General features: G+C 41.9%; 1 protein-coding gene across 1 annotated transcript in view; it reads right to left on the reverse strand.

Annotated features, from left to right (window-relative positions):
- Positions 1-4,751: 4,751 nt before the first annotated feature.
- NOX3 (NADPH oxidase 3) overlaps positions 4,752-24,660 on the reverse strand; it is a 60,454-nt gene continuing 40,545 nt past the window's right edge. Inside the window, exons 11-13 of the mRNA XM_073337730.1 lie at positions 20,669-20,815; positions 15,361-15,485; positions 4,752-4,878 (exon numbers count right to left, since the gene is read on the reverse strand). Of these exons, the coding sequence (XP_073193831.1) occupies positions 4,752-4,878; positions 15,361-15,485; positions 20,669-20,815 (399 nt within the window). The remainder of the gene's footprint in view (positions 4,879-15,360; positions 15,486-20,668; positions 20,816-24,660) is intronic.

Here is a 24,660-nt window from a genome sequence, read left to right on the forward strand (position 1 = left end):
CAAACTTAGGTGCCTAAGTTGAAGGTACTCAACCACCTCTGAAAATCAGATCACTTAAAGTATCTAAATATGGTTCTAGCTGTATAACTTTAGGCATCCAAGTTTTCTGATTTTGGCCTTTAATATTAAAGAATAAAATTCTAGAAAAGCAGTCATGAAGGACTAAAGATGGTCCTCTGATCTAATAAAAGTATAATTTGGATCAGAGTTCAGATCCCAACCGTGAGCCCTATCTCTACAGCAACCCCCTATGACTATAAGGATATGTCTAAACTTTGAGCTAGAGATGTGTGTTCCAGCCTGGGGAGACATATCTGTGTTAGATCTTGCCAGAATTCCTTCCCCACTCTGAACTCGGGTACAGATGTGGGGACCCACATGAAAGACCTCCTAAGCTTATTCTTACCAGCTTAGGTTAAAAACTTCCCCAAGGTACAAACTTTGCCTTGTCCTTGAATAGTATGCTGCCACCACCAAGCATGTTAAACAAAGAACAGGGAAAGAGACCACTTGGAGACGTCTTCCCCCCAAATCTCTCCCCTCTCCCCAAGCCCTACACACCCCCTTTCCTGGGGAGGCTTGAAAATAATATCCTAACCAATTTGTTACAAAATCATCAAAGACCCAAACCCCTGGATCTTGGAACAATGGAAAAATCAGTCAGGTTCTTAAAAGAAGGATTTTATTTAAAAAAAAAAAAGGAAGGTAAAAATCATCTCTGTAAAATAAGGATGGAAAATACTTTACAGGGTATTCAGATTCAAAACACAGAAGATCCCCCTCTGGGCAAAACCTTAAAGTTACAGAAAACAGGAATAAACCTCCCTCTTAACACAGGGAAAATTCACATAAAACAAAAGAAACTAATCCGCCTTGCCTGGCTTACCTATACTGGTTGCAATATTGGAGACTTGGATAAAATGGATTTCTGTCTGGCCTCTCTCAGTCCCAAGAGAGATCAACCACGTAAACAAAGAGCACAAACACAACCCTTCTCCCCCCTCACAAGATTTGAAAGTATCTTGTCTCCTTACTGGTCCTTTGGGTCAGGTGCCAGCCAGGTTAGCTGGCTTCTTAACCCTTTACAGGTAACAGGATGTTGCCTCTGGCCAGGAGGGATTTTATAGCACTGTATACAGAAAGGTGTATTTCCCTTCCCTTTATAACAGCTCTGCTCAAGCTAAAAAAGTAAGAGTATAGTTGCAGTTGCGTGAGCAGCGAGATGGGCTAGCCGTCAGAATATGTACCTATGTGAGATGCTAGGCACATACTCATGGTGGCTGGCACATACTCATGGTGGCTGGCCCCTCCCGCCACTCATGCTGTCAGAGCTACACTCTATTTTTAGCATGCTCTATTTTTAGTCATGCCTCCTTGCCCTTGGACCTGCTCCCAGTGGAAGGAGCATTCAAAAGGGAGAAGCTCAGCTCAGCCTGGGCTGACTGTGGACAAGAGTGGTTGTGTGTAAAAGCCTCCTTCCAGGAAGACGCTGGGACTCCAAGCTGTTGGGGCCTACCTGAGCCGCAGGAAGTCAGTTGATTACAGGAACCAAAGGGGATGACTTGCTGTTACCAGTGGAGGAGCTGCCAGAGACAGAGCAGAAGGAGCACAAGAGGGAACCCATGTGTAACTCTGGAGGGACGGGGATGAGGGTAGGAAGCGACCCAGGGAACGTGCTTGGGGGTATTTGGACTTGAACCCTGTGTCAGGACATCTGGTTTTGAAGGGCGCTGGCTCAGAACCTGGTGGAATAGAGTGGGCCTGGGTTCCTCTACCCTCACCACTCTTGCCACTGGGTGATATTGCCGTTAGGTGAAGCGGCCTCTTGGAGATACTGCCACTAGGCAAAGCGGCACCTGGAATCCCCACTGTTGGGCATTATATCCCAGAGCATCATTACTGGACAGCGCTGTTGTCTTGGTACCCCTAATCAGCACCCCCTCAACAGTATCAGATAGCATATTTATAAACCTTTTGAAGAGTTTGTCTTCACTAGGAAAACAATTGTATTTTCAAAACATGTCAACTAACCTGTGTTAGTTATCATGTATTAAAACCATAGCGTAGACAAGGCAATTTGCATTTTAACTTGTGTCAAAATACAGCTCTGGTTGGTTCTTACCAGTTAACTCATGTTAAAATACAAATTTCCTGCCTCTATTAGGGTTTTAATGTAAGTTAATTAACATGTTAGTTCACATATTTCGAAAACACCATTTTCCCTAATGTGGACACAGCCTTACTCATGGCGAACATTTCTCAGCCCCCCTGTTTTGACTCTGAAGATTCAGAACTGCAGAATTTCTAGAGCAGAGAAATGATAAGGGTCACCATAAGTGACAAATAGCAGTATCCAGCTGTTGTTCTTCCATTTGCCTCAATGGGCCTAAACTCATCTAATTTTCAAAACAAAGCAGGTTTAGATCTAATAAGTACTTGGCTGGGTGACAGTCTGAGAATGCTATGCTTTCTAGGCGTGTTGCTTTTTTGTGACAACATGCTGTAACCTCTTCAGATCTCATGAGCAAAGCAAGTTTGTGTATGGCCTGTATCTGGGTGAGATGCTTCCAAAGGGAGAATAAAAGTCGGTGGACTGCACACATCTGCTATGCACAAGAGTGCAGCTGCTAGTCCATCTCCTACAACACTGCTTTTGGCAGTTATGGTTTCACTTCTCTTCTCATCACTTTGTTTTTCATATTCACATTCAAGTAATTTCCCCTAACAAAACTCCAATGCACGGTTGAGAATAGCAACACAAATGTCAGGTAACAGTCATTTAAAACTATCCCCTTTCCAGGAGAGCTCTCTTTGTATAAACTTGGATAAATTCTCCTGCTAATCTGGACTATCCAAACCTTTTGAAAGTCCCATTCTTTTTTGTAGTTTACAATATTTGGTTTTGCCCAAATACAGCACTTTATCATACCAGAATGAAAGATGGAGGGGATCCCTTATAATTATACAGTATATATAATCTGATGGAATGCAGTAAATTTGGCAGACCCTGTTTCATCTTTTCATGTAAAACAGGGCAATTTTCACTAGACAGTTTCCATTGCACTTTTGGGGAAAAAATCCCAGAGCATGTAAAATCGTATGTTCTAAATTATACTTGTTGGCGAATACAAGTGTACAATTTAAATTCTTACAGTAAATCTGTTGGTAATGTTAATTTTATTGTAAAGTCCAAATAATTAATCTGTAGGTATGGGCATGTGATTAGTTGGTTGATTGTCACATTAGTACAGTATGAGATGAGGCTGTGCTGTTTTAACTATATTTTATTTACTAATATTTTTCTCTACAGTCGTGAACACTTCCCAGTGAAGAAGCTGAATGGACAAATTCATGAAGACATCTTTCATTTTCCCTGACAGCAGATGTTTTCATACATAAACACAATAATAGAATAATTACATGTACATTCACATTATCATAGCTGCTGTGTGCTCAGTGCTACTCAAAAACAAGGCACTAAGCCAAATCTTCCTTGTTTCCATTTTGATTTAAATTATATTAATAATAAAGGGATTTTCATTCAACCTAAATGCAGTTTCATTCAAGTCTAACAAACCTCCCCACTTATTGTTATTCTTTTCTTTTTATTCTAGGTCACTCAGCCCAGATATAAGTGAAATTCTCCTCTGGTGGTGATAACAGTGATGCTACTCAATGAACTACTGTATAACAAGGGCTCTAAATGCATCTCCTGTAGCATACCACAGTGATTTGCAAAAGTGGGAATAAATCTAAGCAGTGAAGAGATGCCGTGTTGAGCCAGAAGCTAAATGTTACATCTTGTTGCATGAGGTAAGGGAGAACAGATCCTGTTTTTCTGGCAGCACAATATCGTTGTGCTTGATACCTCAGATTCAGCCCTATTAAAACAATCATTCAGAATCTAAGGGAGATTGCCACCTCTTTCTTTCATGCAATGGCAGCTGGTATTGGTGCTTACACATATTCCTCATTCCCTTCAAGATTTTCAACACACAAAAAAGAAGCTTAATTTATATTTAAAAAATAAGTGTCAGCTTACCCTGAGGCTCATCACTGGCACCCGGGGGAAAAAGAAAAAAAAAAAAAGATAAATGCTTCTAGGTGAACTGGCAGAGATGCTAATTCTCCACTCACTTTACCGCTACACTATATGCACCACATTAATCATTTCACAGACATTTCAGAAAACTTGCACAATTTTCAAATAAAGATGCATCGTCTTCAACTCAATAATAATGGAACTATATCTTGTAGTGCCAGCTTAGTTCATACAAACTGCATCCCCAAACAGATTTATAAAATATTCCTATAGACCTCTGGGATGTAATTTTTATCCTTATGTGGTTGTTTGTCTATATAGTTTTGTCTTCTCCAGTGAATATTTTCCATGTGTTTGTACATACATAATATTGCCATTTGTCTTATTCAACTGCTAACACACTTGGGATGTTTTCTGCTTCACAGTTTTATTGTATGGATGGGTAAATGCATTATATGATCCTTATGAACTGTGTTTTACACCTCAGTACAGATCTAATATATTTTTGCTTTTGTTTTTTTAATATAGAGCAGAGCTGCATCTTCCACTAACTTATGTAAATTCTGTGGGGGTTTCATGTTTTTAGTTTTAAATTATAAAGACACTTGAGCCCAGATCCTCAACTATATTTAGACCCCTAACTTCCACTGATTTCATTGAAAAAGGATACAGTACAATGACATCAATTATAACATTTCAAAAATACGGTTTAAAAACTTTCCTTGTTATAGTGAAACTGAACACCCCTTGGATCAGCTGATGAGTACAAGTTGCACCTCTTTTGAAGGATCTTGGCAAGAGCTTTGGGTCCACAGAAGAATACACCGATGCTCTTGCTGCAGCAACAAAAAGATAACAGAACAAAACAAATAAACCACATATTTTGACAATCCTCAGTTTTGTTTAAATCTTTTAAAATGGCCTTTTGACAAATGCATTTTAAAAGTTTTGCCCGTGTTCATTTCACAAAGTATTATTTTATAACCATCTTTATTTTAAATTCTTCTTTAGTGTTTATTACATTTTATTACAGTGTTCAACTGGATTGCTATAACTGGGATTGCAAAAAACATTTTTTATGATAACTCTGTTTTCACACTATCATAGTTTTACAAAAAAATACCTACTCCATGGGCTAAAATTTTCCATTCTTTGTCTCTAAGTGGAAGTAATTTTAAAAAATGCAAAAAATCCCTACAGTTATTTTTGAGTTCTATGAAGATGAAAAAAAATACATATTTCTGCCCACAGACATAATTTAAAAGTGGCTGAATTTTGAAACTTGACATGTAAGAGGTCCTCATAGAAGAATAAGTCCATGCCCAAGTTTGCAAATATCTAGGCAATGATGTTACAAACAATAGAAAAATAGCTATTTTCTGCACAGTCAAATATATCGTTTGAGGGTTTGCTTTTAAAAAGACACTGTGCACATATCCATTAAATATATAAAGTACACACTCATTAGCTGTGCACCTACTGGAGAAAATTTTCAGAATTTGTGCCATTAGAGCAGGAAGCTAAATCTGCAGCAATGAGGTGCAACTGATGTTTGCTCCCAATAAGCTTTGACAAAGGAAAGTGCAAAGGAGGTTCAAGTGAATTCTAACTACAAAAACAGTGTTGCAGAAGTGTTAATACCAAGAATATGTGCCCACCACTGAATTTCCAAAGCACACCTGTGCTTAAGTGGGAACTGGAGCTCCAAAATGTTTGCACCAGCAATTGTACCTATAAGAGCTTGGAATTGCTAAGAATCTGATTTGCTGCTGCGGTCCCAATCTCTAGCTGGACAGTTCTAGCTGTGTACTCTCCAGCAGGTGTGAATGGTGGATTCATGGTATAGTACAGCAGTTCTCAAACTGTGGGTCGGGACCTCAAAGTGGGTCGCAATCCCATTCGCCAGGGCTGACTTAGACTTGCTGGGGCCCAGGGCCAAAGCCTAAGCCCCACCACCCAAGGCTGAAGCCGGAGAGTTTCAGCCCTGCATGTTGCAACTCAGGTTACAGGCCCCCTGCCTAAGGCTGAAGCCCTTGAGCTTCAGCTTTGCCCCCCACCCCGTGCCTGAGTTAGTGATGCTCAGGCAGGCTCAGGCTTCGGTTCCCCGTCCTGGGGTCATGCAGTAGTTTTTATTGTCAGAAGAGGGTCATGGTACAATGAAGTTTGAGAACCCCTGGTGTAGTAGATACACCAAAGAGACGCTGTGCATTGCAGAGAAAGGACTTATACAAGGGATGTAGACCCTAGTCAGGAACAGCCCCAGTCATTTTGCTGCCCAGGGCAGAAAAATTTTTTGGCACCCAACGTCCCCTAACAGGTAAAGAAAACCTAAAACACAGTTGGCCAATCAGTTGGGAAGGGGGAGCCTAGCAGTCCAGTGTCCCCTGGAAGTTGTTATAGCGTCCCTGGAAGCTGGTGCCCAGGGCGATGGCCCTGTTTGCCTGCCCCTAGAATCCACCCTGAGTCTGGTTACGTCATGAAATCCAGCTGCCCCTTTACCCACACACAGCAAAACCATGCCAATTCCTCTGCATCCTGAACCATCTGCACGTGCAGAGGGCATGGAGGAGGGACAGTTTTTGCCCAATACAGTTCCAGTAAAATGTTTCTCTCATACACTTTTTCCTTTAAAGTGTTCACATTTGATCTTAAACGTATAAACTGAGGCTCACAAGCAAATTCATAGATTCATAGGGACCATTGTAATCATCTAGTCTGACCTCCTATATAGCACAAGCCATAGAACTTCCCCACAATAATTCCTTTTGAACTACAGCATATCTTTTACAAAGAGATCCAACCTTGATTTTAAAATTGCCAGCGATGGAGAATCCACCATGACAGCTTGGTAAATTGCTCCAATAGTTATTTACATTCACTTTTTAAAATGTACACCTTATTTCCAGTGTGAATTTGTCTAGCTCCAACTTCCAGCCACTGGATCATGTTATACTTTATCTGCTAGACTGAAGAGTCCATTATCAAATATTTGTTCCCCTGGTAGATACTTACAGACTATGATCAAGTCACCCCTTAACCTTCTCTTTGTTAAGCTAAATAGATTGAGCTCTGTGAATCTATCACCATAATGTACGTTTCCAAATCTTTAATCATTCCCATTTTCTCTGAACCTTCTCCAATTTATCAACATCCTCTGGAACTGCGGACACCAGAACTGGACAAAGTATACCAGCAGTGGTCATACTAGTGCCAAATGCGAAGTTAAAATATTTTTATTTATTCCTATCCAAGATTCCTCTCTTTATGCATGCAAGGATCACATTAGCCTTTTTGGCCACAGCGTTGCAATGGGAGCTCATGTTCAGCTGACCATCCACCATGACCCCGAAATATTTTTCGGAGTCACTACTTCCCAGGACAGAGTCCCCCATCATGTAAGTGTGGTCTACATTCATTTTTCCTACCTGTATATATTTACAGTTATTATTATTACATATTATTAGTTTGCTCCCAGCTTACCAACAAGCGATATTGCTCAGTATCCATGACCTGTCCTCAATTATTTACCATTCCCCCAATTTTATCATCCTCTGCATACTTATCAGGAATGATTTTATGTTTTCTTCCAGAACATTGATAAAAACGTTAAATAGCACAGGGACAAGAAATGATCCCTGCAAGACCCCACTAGAAACTCCTGCTTGATGATGATTCCCCATTTACAATTACATTTTGAGACCTATCAGTTAGCAAGCTTTCAATCCATTTAATGTGTGCCATTTTAATTTTAGATCATTCTAGTTTTTTAATCCAAATGTTGTGTGATAGCAAGTCAAATGCCTTATAGAAGTCTGTTACATCAACACTATTAACTTTCAAAGTAGCAGCCGTGTTAGTCTGTATTCGCAAAAAGAAAAGAAGTACTTGTGGCACCTTAGAGACTAACAAATTTATTTGAGCATAAGCTTTCGTGAGCTACGGCTCACTTCATCAGATGCATTCAGTGGAAAATACAGTGGGCAGATTTATATACATAGAGAACATGAAACAATGGGTGTTACCATACACACTGTAACGAGAGTGATCACTTAAGGTGAGATATTACCAGCAGGAGAGCGGGGGTGGGGGTGGGGAGGGAAATAAACCTTTTGTAATGATAATCAAGGTGGGCCATTTCCAGCAGTTGACAAGAACATCTGAGGAATGGTGGGAGGTGGAATAAACATGGGGAAACTTCTGCCGACATGCACGGTCTGAAATTGTGGGAAAGCAGCATCACTTGCCCCATAACCTCAGCCGTGCAGAACACAATGCCATCCACAGCCTCAGAAACAACTGACACCATAATCAAAAAGGCTGACAAAGGAGGTGCTGTCATCATCATGAATAGGTTGGAATATGAACAAGAGGCTGCTAGGCAGCTCTCCAATACCACTTTCTACAAGCCATTACCCTATGATCCCACTGAGGGTTACCAAAAGAAACTACAGCATTTGCTCAAGAAACTCCCTGAAAAAGCACAAGAACAAATCCGCACAGTCACACCCCTGGAACCCCGACCTGGGGTATTCTATTCTAAACCTGGAAATCCTGGACACCCCATCATCTCAGGCATTGGCACCCTGACAGCAGGATTGTCTGGCTATGTAGACTCCCTCCTCAGGCCCTACGCTACCAGCACTCCCAGCTATCTTCGAGACACCACTGGCTTCCTGAGGAAACTACAAGCCATCGGTGATCTTCCTGATAACACCATCCTGGCCACTGTGGACGTAGAAGCCCTCTACACCAACATTCCACACAAAGATGGACTACAAGCCATCAGGAACAGTATCCCCGATAATGTCATGGCAAACCTGGTGGCTGAACTTTGTGACTTTGTCCTCACACATAACTATTTCACATTTGGGGACAATGTATACCTTCAAATCAGCGGCACTACTATGGGTACCCGCATGGCCCCACAGTATGCCAACATTTTTATGGCTGACTTAGAACAACGCTTCCTCACCTCTCGTCTCCTAATGCCCCTACTCTACTTGCGCTACACTGATGACATCTTCATCATCTGGACCCATGGAAAAGAAGCCCTTGAGGAATTCCACCATGATTTCAACAATTTCTGTCCCACCATCAACCTCAGCCTGGACCAGTCCACAGAAGAGATCCACTTCCTGGACACTACGGTGCTAATAAGCGATGGTCACATAAACACCACCCTATACCGGAAACCTACTGACCGCTATTTCTACCTACATGCCTCCAGCTTTCATCCAGACCACACCACACGATCCATTGTCTACAGCCAAGCTGTACGATACAACCACATTTGCTCCAACCCCTCAGACAGAGACAAACACCTACAAGATCTCTATCAAGCATTCTTACAACTACAATACCCACCTGCTGAAGTGAAGAAACAGATTGACAGAGCCAGAAGAGTACCCAGAAGTCACCTACTACAGGACAGGCCCAACAAAGAAAATAACAGACCGCCACTAGCCATCACCTTCAGCCCCCAAGTAAAACCTCTCCAATGCATCATCAAGGATCTACAACCTATCCTGAAGGACAACCCATCAATGTCACAGATCTTGGGAGACAGGCCAGTCCTTGCTTACAGACAGCCCCCCAACCTGAAGCAAATACTCACCAGCAACCACACACCACACAACAGAACCAATAACCCAGGAACCTATCCTTGCAATAAAGCCCGTTGCCAACTGTGTCCACATAGCTATTCAGGGGACACCATCATAGGGCCTAATCATATCAGCCACACTATCAGAGGCTCATTCACCTACACATCCACCAATGTGATATATGCCATCATGTGTCAGCAATGCCCCTCCGCCATGTACATTGGCCAAACTGGACAGTCTCTACGTAAAAGAATAAATGGTCACAAATCAGATGTCAAGAATTATAACATTCAAAAACCAGTTATGATCTGTTTGGTCACTCGATTACAGACCTAAAAGTTGCAATTCTTCAACAAAAAAAACTTCAACATCAGACTCCAGCGAGAGACTGCTGAATTGGAATTAATTTGCAGACTGGATAGAATTAACTTAGGCTTGAATAGAGACTGGGAGTGGATGGTCATTACACAAAGTAAAACTATTTCCCCATGTTTATTCCACTCCCCACCGTTCCTCAGATGTTCTTGTCAACTGCTGGAAATGGCTCACCTTGATTATAACTACAAAAGGTTTCTCCTCCCACCCCCGCTCTCCTGCTGGTAATATCTCACCTTAAGTGAAAAGAAAAGGAGTACTTGTGGCACCTTAGAGACTAACCAATTTATTTGAGCATGAGCTTTCGTGAGCTACAGCTCACTTCATCGGATGCATACCGTGGAAACTGCAGCAGATATTATATACACACAGAGATCATGAAACAATACCTCCTCCCACCCCACGGTATGCATCCGATGAAGTGAGCTGTAGCTCACGAAAGCTCATGCTCAAATAAATTGGTTAGTCTCTAAGGTGCCACAAGTACTCCTTTTCTTTTTGCGAATACAGACTAACACGGCTGTTACTCTGAAACCTGTCATTATGCAAGGCACTGCATTTAGCCGTATGGAGTGGAAATCTATCAACTGCATGAAAAAACTTGTACAGATACAGACAGACATCATCTTCCTTTCCAAATGCAAACAGATGGACATCGTACCAAAAGGACTGAAGGTAAAAAATCCATTACAATCTACATACCACACAGACTATACTGACAGCTTGTGCCACACGCTCTCAAAGAAACTGCGGAATCACCTGATCAACACCCTCTACAGCAAACAGGGAAAGATTAAAAATGAGCTCTCAAAAATGGATACTCTCATAAAAAACCAACCTTCCACACAAACTTCCTTGTGGCTGGATTTTACTAAAACTAGACAAGCCATTTACAACGCACACTTTGCTTCTCTACAAAAGAAAAAGGACACTAAACTTTCTAAACTACTACATGCTACAAGGGGCCACAGCAATGGTTCCCTCAACCCACCTAGCAATATTGTTAACCTATCCAACTATACTCTCAGCCCAGCAGCTGCAGCTGTCCTATCTCGGGGTCTCTCCTTCTGCCCCTCCACCCCCACGAACATGATACAGTTCTGTGGTGACCTAGAATCCTATTTTCGACGTCTCCGACTCAAGGAATATTTCCAAAATACCTCTGAACAACATACTAATCCACAGAGGCCTCCCTACCAACACTACAAAAAGAAGGATTCTAGGTGGACTCCTCCTGAAGGTCAAAACAGCAGACTGGACTTCTACATAGAGTGCTTCCGCCGACGTGCACGGGCTGAAATTGTGGAAAAGCAGCATCACTTGCCCCATAACCTCAGCCATGCGGAACGCAATGCCATCCACAGCCTCAGAAACAACTCTGACATCATAATCAAAAAGGCTGACAAAGGAGGTGCTGTTGTCATCATGAATAGGTCAGAGTATAAACAAGAGGCTGCTCGGCAGCTCTCCAATACCACTTTCTACAAGCCATTACCCTATGATCCCAATGAGAGTTACCAAAAGCAACTGCAGCATTTGCTCAAGAAACTCCCTGAAAAAGCACAAGATCAAATCCGCACAGACACACCCCTGGAACCCCGACCTGGGATATTCTATCTATTACCCAAGATCCATAAACCTAGAAATCCTGGGTGCCCCATCATCTCAGGCATTGGCACCCTGACAGCAGGATTGTCTGGCTATGTAGACTCCCTCCTCAGGCCCTACGCTACCAGCACTCCCAGCTACCTTTGAGACACCACTGACTTCCTGAGGAACTTCAATCCATCGGTGATCTTCCTGATAACACCATCCTGGCCACTATGGATGTAGAAGCCCTCTACACCAACATTCCACACAAAGATGGACTACAAGCCGTCAAGAACACTATCCCCGATAATGTCACGGCTAACCTGGTGGCTGAACTTTGTGACTTTGTCCTTACCCATAACTATTTTACATTTGGGGACAATGTATACCTTCAGATCAGCGGCACTGCTATGGGTACCCGCATGGCCCCACAGTATGCCAACATTTTTATGGCTGATTTAGAACAACGCTTCCTCAGCTCTCGTCCCCTAAAGCCCCTACTCTACTTGCGCTATATTGATGACATCTTCATCATCTGGACCCATGGAAAAGAAGCCCTTGAGGAATTCCACCACGATTTCAACAACTTCCATCCCACCATCAACCTCAGCCTGGTCCAGTCCACACAAGAGATCCATTTCCTGGACACTACAGTGCTAATAAACAATGGTCACATAAACACCACCCTATACCGGAAACCTACTGACCGCTATTCCTACCTACATGCCTCCAGCTTTCACCCTGACCACACGATCCATCGTCTACAGCCAAGCTCTGCGATACAACCGCATTTGCTCCAACCCCTCAGACAGAGACAAACACCTACAAGATCTCTATCAAGCATTCTTACAACTACAATACCCACCTGCGGAAGTGAAGAAACAGATTGATAGAGCCAGAAGAGTTCCCAGAAGTTACCTACTACAGGCCTAACAAAGAAAATAACAGAACGCCACTAGCCGTCACCTTCAGCCCCCAACTAAAACCCCTCCAACGCATTATTAAGGATCTACAACCTATCCTGAAGGATGACCCAACACTCTCACAAATCTTGGGAGACAGGCCAGTCCTTGCCTACAGACAGCCCCCCAACCTGAAGCAAATACTCACCAACAACCACATACCACACAACAGAACCACTCACCCAGGAACTTATCCTTGCAACAAAGCCCGTTGCCAACTGTGCCCACATATCTATTCAGGGAACACCATCACAGGGCCTAATAACATCAGCCACACTATCAGAGGCTCGTTCACCTGCACATCCACCAATGTGATATATGCCATCATGTGCCAGCAATGCCCCTCTGCCATTTACATTGGTCAAACTGGACAGTCTCTACGTAAAAGAATAAATGGACACAAATCAGATGTCAAGAATTATAACATTCATAAACCAGTCGGAGAACACTTCAATCTCTCTGGTCACGCAATCACAGACATGAAGGTCGCTATCTTAAAACAAAAAAACTTCAAATCCAGACTCCAGCGAGAAACTGCTGAATTGGAATTCATTTGCAAATTGGACACTATTAATTTAGGCTTAAATAGAGACTGGTAGTGGCTAAGTCATTATGGAAGGTAGCCTATTTCCCCTTGTTTTTTCCTACCTCCCCCCAGACGTTCTGGTTAAACTTGGATTTAAACTTGGAGAGTGGTCAGTTTGGATGAGCTATTGCCAGCAGGAGAGTGAGTTTGTGTGTGTGTGTGTGTGTGTGTCCCGGGGGGGGGGAAGGGGGAGGGGTGAGAGAGCCTGGATTTGTGCTGGACATGGCCCACCTTGATTACCATGCACATTGTAGGGAGAGTGGTCACTTTGGATGAGCTATTACCAGCAGGAGAGTGAGTTTGTGTGTGTGGTTTTTGGAGGGGGGTGAGGGGGTGAGAGAACCTGGATTTGTGCAGGAAATGGCCCCTCTTTATTATCATGCACATTGTGAAGAGAGTTGTCACTTTGGATGGGTTATTACCAGCAGGAGAGTGAGTTTGTGTGTAGGGGGGTGGAGGGTGAGAAAACCTGGATTTGTGCTGGAAATGGCCCAACTTGATGATCACTTTAGATAAGCTATTACCAGCAGGACAGTGGGGTGGGAGGAGGTATTGTTTCATGATCTCGGTGTGTATATAATATCTGCTGCAGTTTCCACGGTATGCATCCGATGAAGTGAGCTGTAGCTCACGAAAGCTCATGCTCAAATAAATTGGTTAGTCTCTAAGGTGCCACAAGTACTCCTTTTCTTTTTGCAAATACAGACTAACACGGCTGTTACTCTGAAACCTGTCACCTGAAGTGATCACTCTTGTTACAGTGTGTATGGTAACACCCATTGTTTCATGTTCTCTATGTATATAAATCTGCCCACTGTATTTTCCACTGAATGCATCTGATGAAGTGAGCTGTAGCTCACGAAAGCTTATGCTCAAATAAATTTGTTAGTCTCTAAGGTGCCACAAGTACTCCTTTTCTTTTTACTATTAACTTTGTCAACCAAACTTGCAATCTCATAAAAATATATATCAGGTTAGTTTGACCAAAAACCCATGTTTATTGGCATTAATTATATTACCCTCCTTTAATTCTTTATTAATTGTGTCCTGTATCAGCTACTTCATTATCTTGACTTGGATCAATGTCAGACTGACATACCTATTATGACCCAAATTCATGTTCCCAAAAGTTCAGTGCTGGATTCTTAAGGAAGCATCACAACATTCAGGACTTCTCACCATCACCTTCTACTCTGTGCATGAAAAGCAGCACAGAAAATGTCGTTCTTGAAGATTTTTCACTTCATAACTATATTTTGAAAATTGTCAAATAATAAAGCTTAGACTGCAAGTTGAATTTTACTGCAAGTCTAAATTTAAAAGATATGATTTTGTAGCAGCAATATTTCACAAATAATAAAAAGGAAAAATTATATTTTCAGCCCTTTGCCCATTTTTTAATCTTCCTTCTTATTTCCTGATTTGTATTCATTTTTACCTCTGTCAACTGGTTTCTCTATTACTGTTATTTTTTCAATTTTATGGTATTCTTGAAGCTTACTCTTTTCTCTCTTCCCCTTCCAGCATTTTAGTTTTTCATTTGTTAAAAAAATGTTTTTCCTTTTCCTTTCTCAACCCTTTCTCCTGAATGCAGGCCTTTAGCTTGCATTAACAGGTAAATATTTGGAAAGGGAAAAGAATCACAAAGATTCCTGAATTTTCTGGTGATGAGCACAAAAATATTTCAAATTCTTTCTTCAAAGGCTTCCAGGAACAAAGAAGCTTTTCTCAGACCACTAGCAAATCCACCAGGTTCAAATGAACTGTCTTTGCCAGCAGAGATGAACTAATGACAGAACAGAACAGTCTTACAACGGTAGCCAAATATGTTGAGAGAACAAACATATCCTTGACATCATAAGAAAAAAAATCACAATTTATCTCTTTAATAACCATCTTCAAGGGAAATTAATGTTACTTTGTCCTTTGTGCAGAACAGTAATTGGATTGTGTGTTTCAATTATATCTGGCAAAGGCCAGGGTATTGAAATACTTCTACATATTAGATTTTCTTATCCAAAAATTAGATTTTATTGGCATTCTACTTCTGAGATTTCTTCATTAAAAGCTTCATTAAACATAAATCTTCTTTCCACATAGCAAAAAGCTAAATTTTAAAAGGATCATTTTAAAAGATTTGCCCTCCCACTGTTTATGCTGAGAAAGAGTTACATAATAAGGCTAGAAGCTAACCTGTCTTACCTAGGATGATTTTCTGCTATTTGCCTGAACTCAGTGTCCCAGTTCGGCCTTCCATAGAAGGTCTTCTGTCTCAGACCAGTAATTACATCCATCTTTTCATCATCATGTAGAGCTATATGAGTAGCCTAAAGCAAAATTTACAGCAAGACAATAATTTTAGAATCGACAATGTATATGCTGAGTAAGAAGTAAAGTGATAATTCAGTCTCTGAATAAAAGGTGGAAATATACATTACTCAGGGGAAAAAAAACAACAAAACTTATAATCATCATCAGAGGCCAGCACTCTGGCCCCTAAAAAAAAAAAAGGTGGGCAGGGGAGGACAACATTTTCAAAAGTGCCTAAGTGGCTTAGAAGCCTAAATTCCATTTTCAAAAGTGACTTAGGTACATGGGCACCTAAGTCCTATTGACTTTCAATGAGACATGTTCCTAAGGCTCTGATTCTGAAAGGTATTTAGGTGCCTTTGAGGATCTGGGCCTAAGTCACTTTTGCAAACAGGACTTCGATTCCTAAGTTACTTAGCAGCTTTTGAACATTTCCCGGTAGTTAAGCAGGTGATAACCATTTTAATGTTGAAAAGAAATGATTTGGGAAAGGAAAAACATAAGTAGCCAAGTAATGGTGATTTTTAAATAAATAATAGAAATTATATGCAATATAGGAATTCTATGTGTATCCAGGATGTGTGTGCTTTGAATTTTCAGTTGATCACAGAGGAGCCGTCAAAGAGGGTATGCACAAGTGGTGCACAACATTCTACCACCACTTTCATTTTTGTATTTGCAGAGAAAAGAACCTGCTTAAAATATTCTGAAAAATATTCCACCTCACACTTTCATATGGCATATACATACCATCATTAGCGGTGGCCAATGCTTTACCAATAGCATACTTTATGATATCAGACAAGCAGCAATAACTTTCCTTTGTTAAGATGAAAAAGGAAATTTACTTGCAAGTAATTCTGCTTGCCATTTTCCATCCCCTTATTCCCCCAATATTCTCCTTTCAGAAAACATTATTGAATCACCTGTAAGCAAGGAGGCAAAGAACCAGAGTTGATATTGAGGATTATCCACACCCACTTTAACCTAAGTTGAGAAACTTCCAGAACAAAGGAAATAGACATATTTCTAAATTTGATATATAATAACTCATCTGTCCAATGCTCGGTGTACGCAGACTTAAGCTCCCCAAGGCAGGGACCATCTCTTCTTGTATGCTTGGAAAGTACTTAGCACATTGTAGGCACTATAGCAAACCAGTACATAAATACAAATAAATAATAAATCAATTAACAGGACCATGTTAATTGATATTGCCATACCAGCAGAAGAAACAAAAAAGAAACGAGAAGAGAAATGGAAAAGTATGAAGAACTCTGCCACGAAGTGGATTGATGATGGAAAACAGAACAAAGACGATTACAAGAGCACTTGGAGCAATCCCTCAGGGTATGAATGAGCAGCTCAGGAATATGGTAGATGTGCAAAACATCACGATTAATGATCTCCAGAAGCCAGTGCTCTTAGGCTTTGTGAGGCTATTAAGGAAAGTCAAAAGAGAACCAGTACATTTGAGCACCGAAAATGCAGAAGTTGTGTGGACAGTTTAACAAAACTTTTGACTACCCAAACCTACAGAGTCAGTTTGTGGTCAGGATTTATTGGTGACTCATGGGAATACATTTTTGATGGTAGCTTTCCCCTCTTTATGCTTAAAGATCTTGAATCTTGAAGGCTATATGGTAAAAAAAAAAATCCCTGTAATGTCATACTGAGGGATAATAATAATTATACTGTAATATAATTAATACTATTATAATTAATACATATTATTTGATCCAACATAGCAATGCGTATGTTCCTTTTTCTCCTAAATAATATACATGATTCCTATATGTAGACAGAAATAAGGCCTTGGGTTTTTTTTCAAGTTACATGCACAGAAATACAGTTATGTGTATAATTTGCATGAAGATTTACTCTCTCTATAGGTTCTTATATAGCACCCATTACTGCATAGGTATTTAAAAATCAAACATACAATCTCTCTCCATTTTCCTCCCTCTGTAGGTAGGAGTAACATGTTTGTTTGTATTATAGGCTATCATTATTATCCTTGTCCAGAATTATTGAAGAAAAGCTAAGTCAAGAAATTTGTTTGGAATTTAGTTCCGAATGTGGTGTAATCTGAGGTCATTATCTTTTGCAGGAGTGGATTCCATAGTCTGGATCCATCCCTTATGAAAGTTCCCTCTCTTGTGCTCATGAGTGTCCCCTATTGCTTGACAGCTTCAGTCTTCGGGTGAGGCATAGCAGTCACAGGAGGTCATGGTGGCAAAGGGAGATGTGGTCTTCCTGCTAGCTTGGGCCAATCTCATGGAGGGCTTTGAATATCATGGCAAAGGACTTGAACTGGAGTCTGTTCAGTGGAGAGACAATGCAGGGACTGGATGATTTGCTCATGGCCAGCTGTGCTGCTCAGCAGATGGTGGCTGCATTCTGTACCAAGTGGACCTTTTTCAATATTTGTGAATTCAGTCCCAAGTATAATGAATTACAGTAATGAAGCCTAGATGTCTCAAATGCATTGCCAGAACTGGTTTTAATATCTTGAGACACAGTTTGCTGATCAGCCACAGATGGAAGAGGGCTTGTTTGCCACCATATCTCTATTTGGCCATCTGGTGGCAGTGAAGAATCTATAAGGACATCAAGACTGAACAAATTTAACAATCTGAAGCCATATGCCCTCAGAGGGGGAAGAAGTAAATTCTCCAAAGGGATTCTTGCTTTCTAATAACAGCACCTTCATTTTGCCTGGGTTTAGCTTCCGTCAACTGCTCTTCATCCAAATGTTGTTCTCGGCCAACTGCTGGGGGATAGCCTGGAGAGAATGCTGGTTTTGTTCTGTGTAAAGGAAATCTAAAGCTTGGTGTCATCTGAGTATTGCTGGTATTTAGGCTAAAGTTGTCACACAGTCTCCACTAGTGGTTTCCCAAAGATATCAAGTAAGATAGGGGAGAGGCTTAAGGCCTGTGGGATTCCACATGTGAGAGCTCTGGAGGTCGAGGAACTGTTACCAACTACAACCCTCTGTGTTTGGTCCGAGAAGAAGAAAGCCATTTCGCTGTACTTCTTTTCACCCCTGCAACCTTTTGGAGGTGGGATAACAGTATCACTGCTCAGTGGTGCTCAGTTGTATCACATGCCACAGAAAGGTCCAACATGAGGAGTACAGATATCCACCTCTGTCTATGAGCTGGAGGTCACTCACGAGAGCAAAAATTGTTTGTTTCTGTACCATGTTCTGGCATGAAGATTCAGGGTACTGGCAGCTTGCAGGTGATGGTGACCATGTGTTTTGTTAGCTTCTTGATTAGCTTGTTAGAAAATAGATGGTAGATAATAGATAGTCTGTGAGTTTGCTAACATTGAGGAATGGCTTGTTTAATATTGGTCAGACTGTTGCATGCTTCAGCATGGGTAGTAGATTTTTCTCTCCAAAAGAAGTTTTCACAGTCTTTGTTAGATAAATGGTATAAGAGCTTATCAATCTTTTGGGGCTCATGACCCATTTTTAAATGTTTGTGGCCTGTTGCAACGCAGTAAATAGTCTGGGGATAGAGGCCCTGGGATGGTTTCGGTCAGGTCCTGTCCTCTGGGGGAGTTTCAGGGTTCCCAGATTTCTACTGCATTATTGGCCCAAAGTGACTTAAAAACTAGCTCCAAAGTAGCCCAATCTGTTGTTTGAAACATTGTTTCAAACAAAGTAGGAGGGTGTAATTTGGGGGGGGGGTGTTTGCTGGAGGGAGTACCTGTGGCCTCACACTCAAGGTTCGGGGGGGAAGTGTCACTCTCTCTGGCTCCCTGTCATGCTGGTAGCGTGGCTGGCGCAGGCCTGGGACTCAGCGCCAGCCCGTCAGTCAATGCCTCCCTGCAGGCCTTTCCCCCTCCCCAGGGTGGGGAGCTGGAGCCTGGTCCTGTCACTCTCCTGTCCAGGCTCCGAGGCCCTGAGGTGAGGAGGTAGCCCAGTTGAGAAGTACTTGCTGGCTCCGCTTACCTGGTAGGCTGGCCAGTTACCACAGAGTGGTGGCTCCTGCAGCTCCTGTGCTGTGGGGCTGGCTGGACTTGACTCTCAGCTCTGGGCACTGCAACCTGTGGGGTTGCAGCGCTGCCCAGGTTTGGCCCTGCCCTGCTGACTGGACCACATGACCCTTTGAAACATTCTAGCAACCCAGTTTTGGGTCCTGACCCACGGGTTGAGAAACTAATAAAAGAGTCTGTTTGGACTTTGTGTGTGTGAACAACTGTACACATACATTTTGAAAATCAATCCCAGAATGTTGAAAGCATCTCAAGTCATTACCTTTTTAAACAATCCCTGAGGGAAAGTGGAAAGGAACTAAGATGCGAGAAGATCAAGGCTACAAGACCAAGAATGATTTGTGGTATATTTTCTCTTTTTTAATTCTATACGAGTCCTTTTATTACATGGAAAAAAAATAAAAAACAGGAGGAGAGATTTTCCTTTCCTGCATCTAATGTGACTTGACTGACCAATTAATAAAGCAGAGAGAAAGGAAAGACCTGTTTGGGGCCAAATAAAAAGGGAAGAAGCTGAATGAGCCTCCTTACTCTAAGTGGTATGCAGATCTCAAAGTGGGATCTATCAATGAAATTTAAAGTTGGCAAATTTAAAACTGGAAGGCTGGGAAGGCTGGGAATCACCTGGGCTCAGAGCTGCTCCTTAACCCCTTCAGTTCCAGTATGGGGTTTATACAGCCCATCACAATGGATAACAAAAATATATTTTTTACATACAATAGTAAGGATTTAAACGCAACCAATAACCATGGAAGGCATTCCACAAACCATCATGCCAACATCTAACTTAGGGTTCAGAAGAAATTTTCCATGCTGGCAAGTTTTCTTCCACCTTACTCTACAGCAGATGGTACTCACGACCTCCAGAGATAGGATATTTGACTAGATGGACCACGGGTTTGATCCAATAAAGCAATTCCCAAGTTCCTATTTTCCTAAAGCTAAATTGGAAGTGGGATCTCTATTTACAGTTCTTTGTCTCCTTGCTTCCTGTTAATGGATTTAAAATGGTGTGGGTGTGGAAAAATATCACAAAAGATTTAAAAATGAAATTTTAGGAGAAAAGAAACCTGTTTATCAAATACTTCAAAAATTTATAATAATTACATTAATTCATCCATTTCCTTGTTCCTGTTTCATATGCTGCTATACTGGAAAAGTAAAGTACATTAACTCAAACCCATTTCATTAATACCTGACTTTCATCCCAGCCAGTAAGAAATATATGGTAACTTAGAAAATGGGTTTTCCCTTTCTCAGCCATTTGTGTTTCCAGCAAGAACAGGAGATCAGCAAACCACTCAAAGGCAGATGCATCTCGGCAAGTCCAATAGAAATAAACCTGTCAGGTAAAAGTAACAAGATTCAACAAGCCACAAGCTTTCAACAAGCTTTCTATAAAGCTCTTAAATTATTTATGTTGAGATAAGTGGTTAATCTTATAGCATGCTACTGTACTCCAGTGGAAATTTAAACACAATCCCATCTACATTTGACATTGTGTTTCTTTGTATGGTTTTAAACACCTTTTTCTTCTTAAAAAATGTGAGTGAATGTTAGTGAATTAAAATATTAATGCAGACAGGCAACATGCAAGACATCTAACTCTGTCAATGCATCTCAACACTGGCTTACAAAACCTAACTCTGCATTTTTCTTGAATAGAGACTGAAAAGCCTATGAAATTCTGCAGTGATTTCAAGATGTGATCAAACAGGGATTAAGATGAGACCACCACACTCAATTTCATTCATCCACTAAGAAAGGTATTCTATTTTGTTGAGATTTATACTATGCCCATCACTGTGGTATTGAACTCTGGTTCCAAAGATGAAAAACCTGTGAACTAGCCCACTCTGTCCTTTTAGTCTTAAGGTTGCCGATGCTGTGTTGAGTGCAGCATTAAACATCTATGCTCCTAAACAAAACTCTTAATTAAATTAATTATGGTTCTCCATTTATTATAGGTGGGGCTGGTAATGCCACCTACTATTAAGGTTGCCAGACATTCCAATTATAAGATTTTGTTTTCAGTTGCTTAGAACATTGCCAAACTTTAACCATTTGGGCTGAAATTTTCTTTGCTGTGTGTCTGCCCCAGGATGATTTTGGCGGGGGGCAAATTTCACCCAAAGCGATACAACTGTTTCCAAAACTGAGGCTAAGAGGAAAATATGTTGTTTTGCCCATGTTAAAAAAATTCTTGAGACCTATTCTTTGCAATGCTCTAGTGCCCTCAAGTTATAGAGAAGAGAATTGGAATTTGGTAAGGGGCGGGGGGAGGCTTTGTGTCAGGGAGGTGCCTTTTGTCGTCCTGTGACAATCCACTTAAATTTGTCCAAGTTATAAGCCTTTGAAAAAAAATCACAGTTTACAAATGTTCAATAGAACATTACTATAGCTTAACAGCTAAAAACCCTAAAGATTCCTTCCGCACGTGCATGCTCAAGTCTCTGACCTCTCCTACTGCTGAATGGACTGCGCATGCCCCATCCCTACAGAGTGACTGTGCATGTTCTAGCCCCTTACAGCAGCTACACATGACCAGGCTATGCATAGGCCACCCCCACAAGGCAACTGAGCATGCTCCAGACTCTGGAGCAATGATGGGCAACCTGTGACACCTCAGGCCGCACACAGCCCGTCAGGGTAATCCGCTGGTGGGCTGTGAGACAGTTTGTTTACATTGATCATCCGCAGGCACGGCCGCCCTCAGCTCCCATTGGCCAGGAATGGCAGACTGTGGCCACCGGGAGCTGCGAGCAGCCATGTCGGTGGATGGGCAATTTAAACAAACTGTCTCGCAGCCCACCAGCGAATTATCCTTATGGGCCACAGGTTGCCCACCACTGCTCCAGACCCTCACAGCTCTTCTGCGTGACAGGACTACACATGCGCTATTCTCACATATTCCATCCCCTCACAGTTTCTACATGTGAGTGGACTTTGCATGCACCATTCCCACAGAGCAACTGAGCATGTACCAGCCAAGGGCTACAGGGTTGAATCTGGAATTTCCCGGTAATTCCTGGAAGAATCCAATGCACCGCTACAGACTAGGGACCGAATGGCTAGGCAGCAGTTCTGCGGAAAAGGACCTAGGGGTGACAGTGGATGAGAAGCTGGATATGAGTCAGCGGTGTGCCCTTGTTGCCAAGAAGGCCAATGGCATTTTGGGATGTATAAGTAGGGGCATAGCGAGCAGATCGAGGGACGTGATCGTTCCCCTCTATTCGACATTGGTGAGGCCTCATCTGGAGTACTGTGTCCAGTTTTGGGCCCCACACTACAAGAAGGATGTGGATAAATTGGAGAGAGTCCAGTGAAGGGCAACAAAAATGATTAGGGGTCTGGAACACATGACTTATGAGGAGAGGCTGAGGGAGCTGGGATTGTTTAGTCTGCAGAAGAGAAGAATGAGGGGGGATTTGATAGCTGCTTTCAACTACCTGAAAGGGGGTTCCAAAGAGGATGGCTCTAGACTGTTCTCAATGGTAGCAGATGACAGAACGAGGAGTAATGGTCTCAAGTTGCAGTGGGGGAGGTTTAGATTGGATATTAGGAAAAACTTTTTCACTATGAGGGTGGTGAAACACGGGAATGTGTTACCTAGGGAGGTGGTAGAATCTCCTTCCTTAGAGGTTTTTAAGGTCAGGCTTGACAAAGCCCTGGCTGGGATGATTTAACTGGGAATTGGTCCTGCTTCGAGCAGGGGGTTGGACTAGATGACCTTCTGGGGTCCCTTCCAACCCTGATATTCTATGATTCTATGATTCTATGAATTGCTGCTCCAGGTTGGGCTAAGGCCAGGCACTAGAGCTGAGTGCTCTCACTTACCCTCTTGATAGCACCCAGGCAGCATGGAAGAGGAAGCTGTCTGATTCAAATGCAGAAGAAACAAAAGCCAGACCAGTAGGAGGGGAAATAGTTGATTGGGACACAAAGTGTGGTGAGACGAGAACTAGCTGGGCAAAGAGAGTGAGACTGGGCAGCAGGGAAGGGGAGACTGGGCCTGGGAGCTGGAGGGGAAGATGGGGTTGTCTGGGGAAGGAGACTGGGATTGGGAGCAAGTGAGGGAAATGTATGGGGCGGGGGGAACAGGTTGCAAACCAGCTGACTGGGGGGAGAATAGGGAAAATTGGATGAGGAGCTAAGAGGAAGTGGGATTCAGAGCCAGTGAGGGTGGGGGAACCGGAGATTGGCTGCCTTGCAACCTTAATATTTTTTTAATGTATTATTTGTATAATCCCCCAAAGTGTACTGGACAATTTACTAACCCATAAGAAGCCAGTTCCCTCTCTCTCAAAGAGTATACAATCTAAGAAGAAAAGAATGGGACAAGGGATGTTAGAAGGGATACAAAGCTATAAACAAAGTCAGAAAAGTGATCTTTGGCTCTTGTTTTGTTGTGTCCATGATTTTTATACTGTTTTGGTCTTTTTAAAAATCCTCTCTCTCCTTCTCCTCACCATGCCCCAGTGCCTTGACCTTTAAATATCAAAAGGAAGTCTGACAGGTCTGCCTAATGTGTTTTTGTCTCAAACACAGCACATTTTGAAAACATGTTAATTCCACCTTCAAATTCAGCAAAACAAACTCTTAATTCTAGTCTTGTAGCCCCACAGTTTGTCCACTTAACTGGGCTACTTCTTAAGTATTACTACTAACTAAGCTTTTCATATCCTTGAATAAATCACATTCTATATGTAATAAATTTGTGCTTTGGTGATTGCGATAATTTGGCATTTACAGCCCATGTGTGTAGAATGAATAGGGGTAAAGTTTTGTTTGAGACATGCTTATGGACGGTGAGGTTTTGAAGCTTTGTGTAGAGGACAAATGAGATAGACACAGTGGTCTTTTTAGTACATATATATGCAAGGTAGATGAAATAGACTGAGCTGTGTAGATTCTAGTGAAATGGTAGATGGTGGAAAGGGAATATGTTGTTTTGTATTATAAGGGATTACAACACAAGATATTGGTGTGTTTCACTCTGAAGTGTTGGGTGAATTAGAGGAGGGTCTACGGTTAATGTGAGGGGTTTCTTAGATCTGTACTGTAGGTGAGTGCTCAGGGTCTCTGTCTGAAATGCAGACAAGTTCTGGTGGTGGGAAATAGTGAGCTTTCTGGTGAATAAGTAAAGGATTAGTGTTTATATAGGGTCTGGATTAGGGTTGTTTGCAG

The sequence above is a fragment of the Lepidochelys kempii genome, chromosome 3, assembly GCF_965140265.1.
Source record: "Lepidochelys kempii isolate rLepKem1 chromosome 3, rLepKem1.hap2, whole genome shotgun sequence".
NCBI lineage: Eukaryota > Metazoa > Chordata > Testudines > Cheloniidae > Lepidochelys > Lepidochelys kempii.